The sequence below is a fragment of the Siniperca chuatsi genome, linkage group LG19 (assembly GCF_020085105.1).
Source record: "Siniperca chuatsi isolate FFG_IHB_CAS linkage group LG19, ASM2008510v1, whole genome shotgun sequence".
Taxonomy (NCBI): domain Eukaryota; kingdom Metazoa; phylum Chordata; class Actinopteri; order Centrarchiformes; family Sinipercidae; genus Siniperca; species Siniperca chuatsi.
The window spans coordinates 26,209,952-26,224,951 of NC_058060.1; the positions used below are offsets into that span (position 1 = coordinate 26,209,952).

Here is a 15,000-nt window from a genome sequence, read left to right on the forward strand (position 1 = left end):
CAATTCAGCTGACACTTCAACTGCTTTCATCTTTTACAGTTCAACTGTCAGTTCAACTGCTTTCAGTACTTACACCTACAGGGCTTAAACTGAAGCGATTACACTTCAAACCCTTTTAGTGCTTCAACTTCAACTGACACTTCAGCTGCTTTTAGTGCTACAACTTAAACTGCAACTCCCATACAACATCTCACCTGAAAACAATTCATCTTTTAACTTGTTAGCAGTGTTTCTTCAGACAATTTAGCTTTTAGTTTGTAGGAAACCGCAGTAGTTGTTAAAGTAAAATGTGTGTGTGTATATATATATATATATATATATATATATATATATATATATATATATATATATATATGTATATATATATATATATATATATAATTTAAACTTCTGATTAACTGATTACTGGTGAAAAACGTTTCTTTAAACACCTCAGTCATCCCTTAAACTGTCCGCACATCCTTTAATGTTTAGCTTAAACTGCTTAATTTCGTGCCTCAGATTTCCCTTCGTTTGCACGTGTAGCGAACAGTTCGCTTCAAACCCTCGTAAATTATTTATTTTTAGTTATTATTATTTAGTTTTAGTTATTATTAGTTATTTTTAAAACCTAAGTATCTCGGCAGACATACGCAACATTTATGGCCTCAGTCTGGGTTGTTGGATTCATATTGTAGTTTGCTGTATTTTCATTGAGGTTAATACCTTTAGTAATTTATGTTCATACAGCTAATGGTGCACTAATTTAAGCTGTTAGCTATGGTTCTGTGATGTGTATATGAGAAGTTATTAAGCATTGAATAGAGGTAAAAAAGAGGATAATAAAACACCTGTTTCACCTAAAGACTCACAAAGCAACAAACAGTTTAATCACGACAGACGGGGCTGTAACACCAAACAAAGGTCTTCATGAAATATAATTCATCAGACTGCTCAGGGGTGACACGGGAATCATCTGTGGGCTGTTCATTCATTCATTCATTCATTTTAGATACAAATGAGCAGCTTTTGTAATTTTTGGATGTTCCCCCGTCGCTCCGTTTTGTTTGCTTAATGAACGGAGGAAGCCAGAGGAGATTCAGAGAGAAACCATCTTCGTTTCTCTCTTCTCAGGTTCTGTCTGATGTGTTTAACGCTCCGGTTTACACCATCGATCTGTCCAACTCCGCCTGTCTGGGATCAGCCTACAGAGCGCTGCACGGTAACACACACACACACACACACACACACACTGATAATACCGCTGATACCACTGTTACTACTACAGTACTGTGGAAGCTCTCCTGGCATAAATTAAGATCTGTTTTTTAATTCTTTTTAATTTACTATGCGTTATTGTACTGTGAGCTTTTATTTTGAAATGTCTGCGTTGGAGAGTAGAGGGCAGAGTTTAGTTCGGGAGATTTTGTGCATTCAAACAAGTAAAGAAAGAAGGAGGGAAGGAAAGGAAAGTTAAAATATTGGAAGGAAAGAAAGACATTGATATATTTATGCAATATTGTGCTGTGAGCTTTTATTTTGAAATGTCTGCGTTGGAGGGTAGAGTGCAGAAAAAGGAAGGCTTTCTCTCTCTGCACTCCGCTCCAGATAGAAATACTTCAAGCAGAAAAGAGGGTCGGAGAGAGGGATTTAAGGGAGGAACGATGGAAGTAAGGTATGAATAAGGTCAAATAAGACTATGGAAGGAAAGAAGGTTAGAAGAAAGAATTAAGGTTCGAAAGATGAAGGAAAGAAGATGATTTTAAAAAGGAAGGAAAGACAAGAAAATAAAGGATTAAGAAAGAAAACATTAGTTAAAGGAAGGAAAGAGATCTGCGTTCACGTTGTCACTGTGTGTGTGGTGAGTTGCGACGGCGCAGCCAATCACAGTTGACCGCTGCTGGAACTGAAACACGGACGAAACACTGATTACTCGACACGGCTTCATCTGGAGACCAGACAGAAACTGAAACAAAATATCAACATGCAGATGCAGCTAAAAGACTGTGAAGCAGTCGTCCTCTGCTAGCAGCATTAGCACTGTGGAGTGATGGGTAAATACTGCGCCGTTTTTCCGCTGTAATGTGACTTCGCCGTCAGATTGAATATTAAATCTGAACAATAGCCGGTATCTCCAGCTGTCGGGGACGTTTAGCTTCTTGTTGAGCGCTTTAGTTTTCCGGTGAAGGAAATGTTCGTCTTATGTCTCCTGGTGAAGGTCATGTGGCTCTAACATTTAAAGACCTTTTCAAATCACATTTTTCTGTGCGATAGTTCAGAATTCAGTCAAATGTCAGACTGTGCTGGTAGAAATAAAACCCATCGACCTGCAGGTGAGGTTGCAGCTGATTATTGATCAGCAGCTCCGGCTGTTCTCGGTGTATTTAAAGCCTGCAGTAAATGACTCGGGGGTCGGTGTTTGAGCAGCTGGACGTGGACGCTCTTATCTCTCCACGCGCTGGAAGCCATTAAAATCGGCCGCTGTGTGAGATAAACGGAGCGTCGTCCGTCTTCTCTCTGAGAATTTATTCTGCGCTTCACCTCTTTGCTGAGGGCTTTTAATGTCGGCGAGGGGAGCGCGTAGCATGTCTTCATAAAGCCAGATAAAAAGATTCCCCCCCCCGCTCGACATGAAAGAGACTGGCTGAGTGGCGAGATAGCAAACATCCTCTGCCGCCGATGATTTCACGTGTGACAGCCATCAAATCTGTATGCAGGAGGCGGCGGAGAGAGAGGCGAGTCTTCAACACGAGCAGCCGTCTGAAGTCAGTTGCGTGGCCTTGAAAAGACATAATGCAATCCTCCTGATGTTAATAACGAACGCTGATTCATGCGTGGGCAGCGGCGCCTCAGGGAGGGTTAGGGGGGTCCTACATGCAATTACTCTGCAACAGAGCAGGATGCACAGAAATCCTCTTCATGCATTCATCTTGCATTAGTGCTGCAATCCTTTCCTCACCGTTACAGAAGCCACGTTCGGAGAGTTTCTGCCAGCGACTGCTTTGTGGAAGAAGCGGCTCTTTCAGAAGCCCGGAGCGAGTTTGGCTCTTTACCTTACCTGACGTGGGTTATCCTGGATAACCGGTGAAATGCTGGTTATCACCTGATTCACCTGGTTAGGAGGGCAGCATAAAAACAACTGTCACACACTCCAAAGGAGCATGCAAAGTATAAGAAGCATTAAGAGTGGAGAAAATATCCAGTTAAAGGAAAAGTCTGGTATAGTTTAACCTGGCGTGTTTCCGTAAGTGTGGCAGGGAGGAAGAAGAAGACCCAGGATTGTGTAAACCAGTTTCCAGCTTTGCCTAGATAATCCAGCTATGAGCATGTTCACACATAAGAGGTGTAGTTCTGGATTTCAAGCCAGTCACATGCAACATCAGCAGCCCAAGAGCGGAGTATTTAACGTGACAGAAGATGGAAATTAGGTTTGCAAAAGATCAATAACTAGAGTAGAATAAGAAGCAATAGAAATTATAGGAATAATATCCAAACATTTTCAAATAAGGCTATAAATTGTAGTGCATGAATAAGTCTGCATTTGTAATATGGTTAGTGTCCAGTTTGAATATTTAAATAAATAGATAACTGACGCTCTTTTGTCTCATGAGGAACAAACTGAATTAATGAGAAAACTAGTAAAGCTGTTTCCTGTCGGCAAAGATAGAAAAACTACAGATAATAAAACTGCAGCAATAACAGCACTGCGGGCTCTTAGCTTAGCATGTTAGCATGCTAACATTAGCTGGTTAGCAGTGAACACAGAGCGCAGCTGAGGCTGATGGGAGCGTCAGCAGCTCTGCAGGTCAGAGACCAAAGTGTCGGACGCGTTAACGTGTCGACCTGATGGTGGCGCTAGAGGAGAAGAGTTATTACAGTTCATCCTGAGGGGAGATTCATTCATTTCACACACAACTACGTCTGTGAACAACTTAGTACGAATTAGTTTGGTTCAATCATACCCAGGCCATAAGTGTGAAGATAGCAGGCTCAGCCTCTGGTCTCACTCTGGGATTCAGACCCCTGGTTTACAGTGGTGTAGTCCTTTAAAACAGGATGGATTGGACAAAGGTGAACCCGCCTCTCCTTCCACTGTAAATACAGTTTATGCACACTCGTCCTCGTACGTCCACCAATTGTCCACTTTGATTAACACGTGATGAAATACGTGATGGATCAGGACTGAAACCTCCGTTCTTTGATACCGAACGAGTTCAGAGAGTCAGCAGGGGGCCGCAGAGAGAGAGGAGGATGGAGAGACCGCAGAGGAACGTATAAGAAGTTGTGCATCCGTCTCGAGAGACACTAACTGTGTTAGAGAGACAGGTAGAGGACACAGGTGAAGAGACTGGAAGTGAACTTGTTCCGTCTTCAGAGTCACCTTGGTGTGTCGGCGGTTTGAATCTCAGAGGAACTCCAGCATCAGCGAGGATATTAACATGCTAACACTTCAGAGCCCGGTTTACCTGCACAGAGACAGACTGACAGACGAACCCCCCTGTTCACCACGGACAGAGTATGAGACAATGGGCCCCGGGCACAGACACGTTAAAGGCCCCCCCACCCCTCCTACATGAGATCAAGACACGCAGCCGCGTCGTTCGTTGTTGTTTGATCGACTTTCCAACAAGAAATGTTAACAGTCACTTCGAACAGAGTGGCCCCCTGACCACTCGGGCCCCTGACCACTCGGGCCCCTGACCACTCGGGCCCCTGGGCCTGGTAGGCCCGTTAGCTGGTAGCGGTCCCGGTCCTCTGGGAACCATGAATGTGTACACAGCTTCAAGACAATCCATCTAATAATGAATGATGATAATAATAATAATCTAATTTACAATCTAATAATATTTCAGTCTGGTCCAAAGCGGTGGACTGACAGACACACAGTAACACCCACAGAGCCAAGCTGCTAGCATGGCTACACACACACACACACACACACACACACACACACAAACACACACACACACACACACCTTTATGCACACAAACATGAGAAACAAAATGTAGAAGTGTAAATATGTGGCTCAGAGGCAGTGAACATTTCACAACATGAATATGGATTTGTTGACCGTACTGCAGGGCCATGACTGTATCAGTGTGTGTGTGTGTGTGTGTGTGTGTGTGTGTGTGTGTGTGTGAGATTAACACTGCGACACACACTCAACATGACGTGTATGAATGTGTCTCACACTTGACCCTGGTGTTTGCTGAACGACCTCTGGACTCTTCCACTAACAGGTTACCAGACTCTGAACTGGACCCCTGATTGGTTAATGAGCCTGGACCCAGAACCTAGACCCCTGATTGGTTAATGAGCCTGGACCCAGAACCTAGACCCCTGATTGGTTAATGAGCCTTTTCCTTGTCATTAAGAACACTGATCGTGTAACGGAGGACAAACTAACGCACTCTCACCTAACTGGTCAGGATACAGACGCACTATTGGTTAATGGTGACGGAAGGAAGTGACTGGTCAATGACCCTGGACCCAGAACCTAGACCCCTGATTGGTTAATGAGCCTGGACCCAGAACCTAAACCTCTGATTGGTTAGTGATGCAGAAACCTGATTCTCTGATTGGCCGACGTGTGTTTTCAGGCCTGGTTGCAGAATCTGGAGTTTCCTTCTTTGAAGTGGTGAAGAAAGCACCGGAACCACAACTGGTCGCCACCCCACATCCTGCAGCACAGGAGGTACACACACACACACACACACACACACACACACACACACACACACACACTGCTACTGTTCCTCAGCAGTGTCATTAGCATTTATTAAACTAGTCACAGTGTGTGTGTGTGTTATACTGGTATATTTCCCTGCGGTATGTCCTCCCACACACACACACACACACACACACACACACACACACTGTCGTGTTTTGGCATTTCGCTTGGCTCATCACTCGCGAGGTTGTGCGGGGGCGGGGAGGGTCTCCAGGCCCTTTAGCCTCAACAAACGCGTTGATGAGAGAGACTTGTGGGTTTGAATTCTGCCGCCGTTAAGTAACTGCAGTTACTGGAGTTTCAGACGCGACACAAACATGAAAGGGTCAAACACGACTAACATTTACAAGACGGGGGAGCAGATCTGAGTAAACCGGTTCGAAGCGGTTGACAGGAATTATCGTGTGTAAATATTTGGTTTTATAAGTTCAGACCTGGAAATGTCAGCGGCTGCATCCGGTTAAACGTTAACAGCATAAGCGTGAAAACACTACGGCACTGTGTGTCTCGCCACGGGCTCTGTCCTGGAGCTTTTGATTCCATCACATGATCTTCCTCAGCAGATGGAGCACTCTGCGGACGTCTCGTCCCCGTTGGCTTAAAGTCTGAGACTGAACTTTCAAACTGCTCAGAAAAATGAAATCAATTTGAACTCCACGACAGCCGGGCGAGCTCCGTCTGCTGAGGAAGACCACGTGAAACAGCGATTCAGGTCCTTTACTGAAGTGAACAGTGTAAAAACACTAAAAGGCCTGCGCTCAGAAGTATCATCAGCAAAATGAACTTTAAGTATAAAAGTTAAAGCCCCTTTAAGAGCTTTATGAATATTTTCTGCATGTTATTGAACATTATTACTGGTTCACTCGTGTGTGAGCAGAGTTTTAATGTTGCAGCTGCTCGAGGTCAGACTCATCTTACTACTTTATGTACTGTTCAGTCTGTAACAGCGAATCATATCTCTAAGCTCCTCATGTTGTTTGTAAAATCTGTAAACCTGTAAGGCGTTGCAGTGCACTGCTGTCGACGCGACTCTGCCAGACTCAGGATCCGAATCGCTGCAGCAGAACCAGAGAGATCGTCTTTGTTATTTCACACATTCTTCTTCTTTGTCAAAACCTGGCGCCTACATTACCCACAATGCATCTCCACCACCGACAGCTGGGTGTGAGATTGTTACGCTAGTAGCGGCTAATGCAGCCTGCAGCAGAGAGGAGCAGCGGTCTGCTGAGCTCGCTGCGTTCTGACTCCACACCAACACCTTTGTTTCATCGTCACACCTGTAGCCTTCAGCCCCGACCGCCGACTCGAGTGACATCACCTGAGGACAGACCTCACACAGCTCTGAGACACCGAAGGCTTCATACGACTTTAAAACATGTGCAGTACAACTCCCCAACACCGACCGTCAACCCCGACGCAGCGTGAGGAGACAAGTCAGTTTGATGCAGATCTGCTGCTAAAGTTTGAAAGGAAGGAGAATATGGGAGACATATCAGGGTTTCATAACACACACACACACACACACACACACACACACACACAGAGGCATAAGTACACAAACACGTGTACGTGCATGCATGGAAACCCATTTAAACATCCATGGCTGCAGATACACACACGCTGTCCTACTTTCATGACTCACTGCCTCTTCATTAAACGGCTCGTTCCCTTATGGAACAGCAGAGAAGGAAACGACATGATAGGCCTGTCACACACACACACACACACACACACACACACACACACACACACACACACACACACACTCACACACACACACACACACACACTCACACTCACACAGACCCGGCTAGCGAAGCTGGAAACCTTTTACAATTGCAAAATGTTGTAAATTCACAGTACATAATGGAACGTGATTATATTATATTATATATATATATATATATATATATATACATATTTGTGAGGTTGGTGGTTGAGAGGTCAGTGCAGAACACATCAGCTGAGTCGTGTCCTGTGACGTAGTCAGCTGAAAGCAGTCTGATGTGTCGATCCAGGAATAAAACAGCTGCTTTTCTGGAGAGACAGGACAGCGGTGCGTCCCGATCAGCTGACATGCGTCAACCCACAGCGATGCACGCCGCGCTGCTGCCTGTGTGTGCGGCTGTTTCGACGCTCCTCACACATTACCAGTCTGCGCTCGAGGCGTTACAGAGAGAAAACGACTTCAGACTGCTTAAAACTTAGGTCACATTTCAGTGCAAACATAACCGCAGTCTGTCTTTAAATGAGTATTTAAAGACAGATTCGGATTCGATCTGAGTTCTTGTCTTTCCGGTGCAGCGCATTGAGAGTCTGCAGCGATCAGCTTGTTTCTGTACATTGGCCACATCTTGGATTCATTTTGAAAAAATGTAAAGCTTGTATTTTTAATGTTTTGGAGACATCTTGCTTTGCCAACAGTTTAACAGAAGGAAGTGAGAGCGGTTTGTCAGGTCCTCCTCAGACTAACGGGGTTAGGGGTCAGCGGTCCGGTCAAATATGGAACGGCGGCGGGGGGGGTGGCAGTGTTTTCTGTTTACTCACCAGATTCGTTTCCTGTTTATGTACCAAGGCACTCACGGAGTGAACTCGTTTATTCGAGGTGTTTTATAAATCAAGAGGGTTAAATTCGGCGTGGATTATTGCCGACAAAACAACGACAGGGAAGTCGAGGGACGACAGAGAGAAACAGCTGTTTCTCCGCCTCCCCGGCCTCTCTGGTTGGCTGGTGGGACAACAGACAAATCGCTTAATCAAGTCTTAATAGTCTAACCTGTAATATTTCTCTCCCATAGACTTGCACTGAATCGATTCTCAAAAATACGGAACAAAGCGCGTCCCTCAATGTGGAACACGTCTTTCAGTTTCCAGGTACCGGACGGTTCCGTATTTTATGGGACGGGTGGGAACCCTGGTCACAGTATCTCTCTGAGCTTCCTTTTGTCGTCTCTGTACTGGATTTGTGAAACTCTCGCGAGATTTGTTTGTATAGTTTCTTCATTGTGTGCGTTCCTGAACCTAAATCGAGAGAGAGTCGAGAGTCTCGGGTTACCGTCTAGACCAAAGGTCATGTTTGTGGCCTCATAACTGTGTGCAGACCACGTCTCTGTTGTGGAGCAGTTTAGTCCGGCGATGCTGTTGGAGTGAATCGATGTTACCGCAAAATGTTGCCGCTTTGAATGCTGGTGTGAGCGAGCCTTTAGGCCTCTGTTCAGGCTCAGGGTTCAGGCTCAGGGTTCAGGCTCAGGGTTCAGGCTCAGGGTCAGGCTCGGGGTTCAGGCTCAGGGTTCAGGGTTCAGGCTCAGGGTTTGGCTGGGGTTCAGGCTCAGGGTTTGGCTGGGGTTCAGGCTCAGGGTTCAGGGTTCAGGCTCAGGGTTTGGCTGGGGTTCAGGCTCAGGGTTCAGGCTCAGGGTTCAGGCTGGGGTTCAGGCTCAGGGTTCAGGCTCAGGGTTTGGCTGGGGTTCAGGCTCAGGGTTCAGGCTGGGGTTCAGGGTTCAGGCTCAGGGTTCAGGCTCAGGGTTCAGGCTCAGGGTTTGGCTGGGGTTCAGGCTCAGGGTTCAGGCTGGGGTTCAGGGTTCAGGCTCAGGGTTCAGGCTCAGGGTTCAATAGTCTCTCCTCCGTTCTGCCTCTCCACGCTGTCTCGCTAAATACAGTTTCATCTTTTCATATTCAAAGCTTTATTAGCAACATTACCGAATAGCACCAAACTGTATGAAGCAAATTAAAGGAAACGTTGAATATTTGAACAGGACCCCCCCCCCCCTCCCTCTCAGCTGACTTTCATTTGAAATAATCTTTATTGGCATGTTTTAGCAGAGCGCATGTTTCCAGAGCAGCTCAACACAGGGCGGTTTAACGCTCACTGACAGAAATAAAGCGAAACACGTTGGACTGCTCCTCCACCCACAGCTCGCGTTAGGACGCTATTTCTTAAATTCAGGTCACGTTTGCTTCTGCGTACTTCAAACAAAACGTCTCATTTTGGTCTCCTACACTTTACTGAGTCTGCAGTCTCATTTCATTTGGACTTTTCCTTCGTCATAATTTTACGTTTTGATATCAGCGTGTCTTTTTTTTTTTTTTTCTGTCTCCGGGTGGAAACGGGAGGAATAAAAAGCAGCGCTTCACTTCAAAGATAAGAGGAAGGACGAGAGAAAAACAGTTCCACAAAAACAAAACTGATAATGAAGAAAAAACAAGAGGGGGGGGGTTTGGTTGAAATGATTTTCAGTGACAGACGGGAACTGAGTTGTCCTCCGAGAGCAGCGAGGTGCTGAACAGGAGGAGATGAAGGGAGGCAGAAGAAATGGGATGATAAAGGAGGCGAGGGCCGGAGGTGAGCAGTGACGGGCTTTTACTTTCCTTTTTATTTTTGTTCTGTCAATCACTTGTCAGCGTCCCGGGGGGGGGGGGGTCATCATCTCAGGTATGAGACAGTGTTCATTTCAACGTGTTCGGTTTAATTACCTTCACGTGTTTGACAGCTCGACCTGTCTGCTCCTCTTCACCTTCTGAACTCCGCCGTCTGCACCGGAGCGCCGACTCATCTGCACGAACCAAAAATATGCAAATCGCACGAATCGAATAAAAACTCAAAGAGCTCAGCGCCAAACAAAGACAGCCGGCAACAACTGTAGCAGTGTGATGTTGACACGCATCATGAGCTGGTCATTATAAATCCTACGTGGATTCAGAGGATCATATTTGCTACTTCACCAACACTTCCCAAAGTTAATATATTTATGGGAACAAATATAATTCGCACACTTCCCTCCGTGGATCTGCTCCACACCAGTCCAGCTGCTGGCGGCGGCGTTAATCAGCAGACACGAAGAAGGAGAAGTTTGTGTTCGTGTTGTTCTTCATGTCCAAACTCTGGAATATCAACAGTCTGTTCTTCTTGACGGGACTGGACACGTGTGATAAATATTAAATATCCTTTTATCAAAGATTATGGTCCGTCCTAAAAAATGCTATGAGACCAAAACCATCAAAGGAAAACCAAGTTGTGTCTCTTTTACGCTCCGGAGGCATTACTGTAGTAGTTTTGGTTGTTACGTCTCTCAGCTCCTGTAACTGTCCGGCTGTAACTAACTAAACCACCGGAGCTGGACTCCGTGAGCTGTGATTAACGGACAAATCAAGTGTTTTCACACTCACAGATACAGGAAGTGCGTTTCCTTCTACTGTTTCTGCTGTATCTGTGAGGCCAGTTGCCGAACGTATTGATCTCTTGACATTTATTTTGATGTGTAAATCTTTAGGGTTCAGTGGCAGCCCTGTAGCTAGTCAGGAAAAAAACCTGTATTATTTTTAATTAGATGAATTCAGATTAAACACCGACTTGAATAATAATAACCAGAATAAATGCATTCATAAATCACTGTTCTCGAACGTGTTACGAAGTGTCATAAGTGGATCAAACCGTGAAGAAGCAGCAAACAGCAGCATAGTAATCCCCCGTCAACAGCTGCCAGCTGGATTTGGGCTCCAGGAAGCAGCACTCGGCCCAGCTCTGGGCCCGCAGTCTGCCCAGTAAACGCAGTTCAGTTCAACCTGACGTGGGGTTTTGGCCCGCGACACGTTAGCCGTTTGGGCCACTTGCGTGGGGGCCCACAGAATAGCCACGCCACGTTTTCTGGCCCCAGGATGGCAGCAGATCGTAAAGATGAACTCTAGGCTTCTAGAAATATCACTTCAGAGCCTGAAGGATGATGTCCACGTGTACTGCAGCTGTACACCGTGCTAATGCAGCGCTAATGCTTTGGCAGCTAGTGTGCACTGCACCACTTTGTACTAAAAGCAAACAGCATGAATACCGAGTGCATTGAGCGAATATGAAAATGAATATTACAGTAAGACTCTGGGTCATCGCCTCCCAAAACTGATCCGCCACCTCTTTAGCTAACGTTTGGTGACGTTTATCTGCCGTTTGACAGGAATTGAAACGTCTTGGTGGAGGAAACAGGAAACCAGCGGCGGTCTTCCTCTCTGAGAGGTTTTGAACTTCGACCGGTGCAAAGGTTCCTGCAGGTCTCTCTTCCTCGGCACGCAGCAGGCCGGATTTACATCCTGACTCTTAATAAAAGATGCTACTGACGTTTTTATGGCGTTATTAATGTTTACTGGACGATAAGAACACACACACACACACACACACACACACACACACGCCAGGGTCCCATGTTATTCTAATGTATGTTTACTGAAGTGATGTTCTCTCGTGTTCGTCTTCCATAATTAAACAGCAGAGCTCATAAATAAATAATGAGCTCTGCTGAAACACACACACACACACACACACACAGACGTACAGCACTAATCGCAGGCTGGTGAATGAATGTCCGTTCTGTGCAGCAGGATATTAGACATGACGCAGCAGCGTAACGTGACAGAAAGCGTTCGGCGGTGCGACTTCACGCACAGGAAACACCGGAGCCGTTTTTCTCTTCGGGGTAACGCTCGTCTGTAGGTTTGCCTTTGGAGACTCGTACAGATGAAATGATGGGGAAAATATTAGGATTAAAATCATTCCTAACTTTTAAAGAACCTTTTTGTTTAGCGGGTGTGAACGGGCCCCCACAGAGATCGGCGCTGATGCTAATAAGAAAGCTTCGCCGGTCGACTGTAAAGATCTGAATCTGAACGTAGATCTTCTGAGCCCGATCCAAACTAACATTTACATTTGCACAGTTTACAGTCTAACAGAGACAGTCAGCTGTGAATGCATAGACGTGCCTGCATTTATTGATAATATAATAAAATGGTATGGGTCGTGGTATTGGTACTTTTAGTAAAAGTTCTCAGTACTTCTTCTCCCACTGTCGGCTGGACCTTTCCAACTTTACAGACTTCTTCCTGTGTGTGTTCCAGGTGTACGACCAGATGCTGAAGCGCTACGCCCGATTGGAGGAGAGAGTCCTGCAGGAGACCCGGCCCTGAGCCACACCAATCAGCTCTGTCGAAGAAGCGTTTAATGGAGATGATGAGACAGAAAAACTAAAATACTGAATGTGACTTTGAGTATAATAAGCTTTACTCAAAAACTAAAAACGTTGGTGTCCTCTCTACCTGAATTTTATTAGTAATTAATTAGTGCTGCTAGTCAATAAAAACAAAAACAGATTAATGGAAGTGCTTTTCAGGAATACGTATTAAAAAGATAATTGAACTGGAGATCAAATCAGCCACCAAATGAATGTAAAATAACACACAGCGTCTTTTAATTTCAATACTTTCATTAATACCACTTCAATTAAAAGGAGAAAAAAACACACAGTTCAATTAAAAATAACTCGTTTGGACACAAAGTATGACACGATATGTCCTGATGAATGTTCTCCATCAGAATAAATTCGTCCCACGTCATTCCTGAAGTCACCGAGGTGGCAACAACACGGCAAAACCGAAAGGTTTAAACAGCTGACATTACTGTGTCAGTATGCTGACGACGTTACAGACTCGAAGGATCTGGACCGGGGCCGATCCAGGTCGCTGGATCAGCATGTAGCTGGATTGTTACCTGACGTTGGAAGCTGAAGTTAGTTCTACAACAGCTACGGTTGTTGATAAATTTAAAGTTACATTAGCCAAAGATGCATTTTTTTTAATTGTGCTGAGCTTTAGGATCAAGGCCTCAGGTAACAGACTCATTCAACAAGTTAGTGTTTAGGACGAATTCTGACGATTACAGTTGTGGATTATGTTAAAGTTGTGGCATGACAGAATACAGATGGTGTTTTTTGATGTATAATTTTCAATAAACTAAACGATGTCATGAACACTAGTTTGGTTGTTTCCCTTCTTGTCAGTTAGACTCAAGAACAGAACGAATACTGAAACTCAGAAACAAACGGAGGAATTATTCAGCTTCTCACCGAGTGTTAACTGACAAACTATTTCAGCCCACAGGTAAACAATAACAAACAGGAAATGGTTTGATTAAATCTTAAACTAATTTAAACGTCCTCTGCCTAATGAGAAGTTACAGTGCGGTGGTAATTTGATTTGCCAGGCTAACAGATAAGGCAGTAGCAGCTTTTGATTGGTTTCTGTTTCTGAGTGTGAGTGGTTGTTTGTTTTCTTCAGTCTGCTGCAGCGCCGAGCTGCTCCTCACAGCCCCAATCATCTGTTATATATATCTATATATATATAGATATATATATATATTAGTTTGTTTAACAGCAGCAACACAGATAAACATTGTTACATAAGAAAAAGTAATGTAACAGCTGTATATAGAGTGTCTAGCTAAAGCTAATTTGCTGCCCTCGTCACATTTTGAATTCAGGTTAAACCTGCATTCAACACGCTGCGGATGTTAAAATTTTAATTGAAGTGAAAAACAGTGTTTTTTCACAAACTCCATCTTGGCAATATCATTACTTATTACTGATTGATTGAGTCATTTCTGATCAGTTAGTATAACACTTGCTCCTCACGAGCAGCGCTGACAGCAAACCATCCAGCAGCAGTAAAAACTGAGCCACAGCCACAGTCTCAGTTTGTGATCACTGCTATCATCCGCCATCGCTTCTACATGGACACCTGGGAGTCTGTTGTCATGTGTACCTGGACACCTGGGAGTCGTTATCGACATTATGGACTCCGTTATTATCTGTTATCGTCTCTGTGGACAACTGAAAGTCCCTTATTGTCTCTATTGACACTTGGGGGTCAGTTGTTGTCAGTTACCTGGGAGTACATTACTTTCCATTATTGTCTCTACGTGGACATCTGGGAGTCATTATCGACATTATGGACTCTGTTATTATCTGTTATCGTCTCTACGTGGACACCAGGAGTCTGTTATCGCCTCCACCATAGACTGTATAAAACATGGATGTAGTGTCCGTGGGTGGCTCCCGGCGGCTCCGGCCGTCACCATCTTGGCAGTCCCTGACTCCGGCTAATCCAAAAATGGGCGGAGGTGGAAAAAACGGTGGAGCTGAGGCGGCCCGAATGAAGCCTGGTTGCTGAACCACCTAGCGGCTGGCCACCTGAGAGGGCACCCGCCTGTCACTCAAAGTGCCACGTCCTTAATTATGCAGAACTTTAAGCTTTAATTTTAAATTCACCCCCTCACAGTTGTCATGAAGCGGGAAATTAGCTTTAGACACCAAAACCGTGTTTTGTATCAGGCTGTAAACATGTTTATTTCTGCTGTGAAGTCATTTTAACACGGGGCTCTACTCGCTTTTAGAGCCTCAAGTGGCCGTTCAAGGAACTGCAGTTTTTGGCACTTCCTGTTGGCTTCATTTTTCAGCCCCGGAGGTTGCCACCGACC

At 45.0% G+C, this 15,000-nt stretch overlaps 1 protein-coding gene across 7 annotated transcripts in view; it reads left to right on the forward strand.

Moving 5' to 3' along the window:
- xylb (xylulokinase homolog (H. influenzae)) overlaps positions 1-13,495 on the forward strand; it is a 26,579-nt gene extending 13,084 nt beyond the window's left edge. For 5 of the 7 annotated variants that reach the window (XM_044176199.1, XM_044176196.1, XM_044176203.1 and 2 more), the window contains 3 exons: positions 1,114-1,201; positions 5,581-5,675; positions 12,588-13,495. In XM_044176199.1, coding sequence (XP_044032134.1) covers positions 1,114-1,201; positions 5,581-5,675; positions 12,588-12,656 — 252 coding nt within the window. In that variant the 3' untranslated portion in view covers positions 12,657-13,495. Of the gene's footprint in view, positions 1-1,113; positions 1,202-5,580; positions 5,676-6,994; positions 7,417-12,587 lie in introns of those variants that run through there. The other 2 variants (XM_044176197.1, XM_044176198.1) reach the window with 2 other exon arrangements.
- The last annotated feature ends 1,505 nt before the right edge of the window (positions 13,496-15,000 follow it).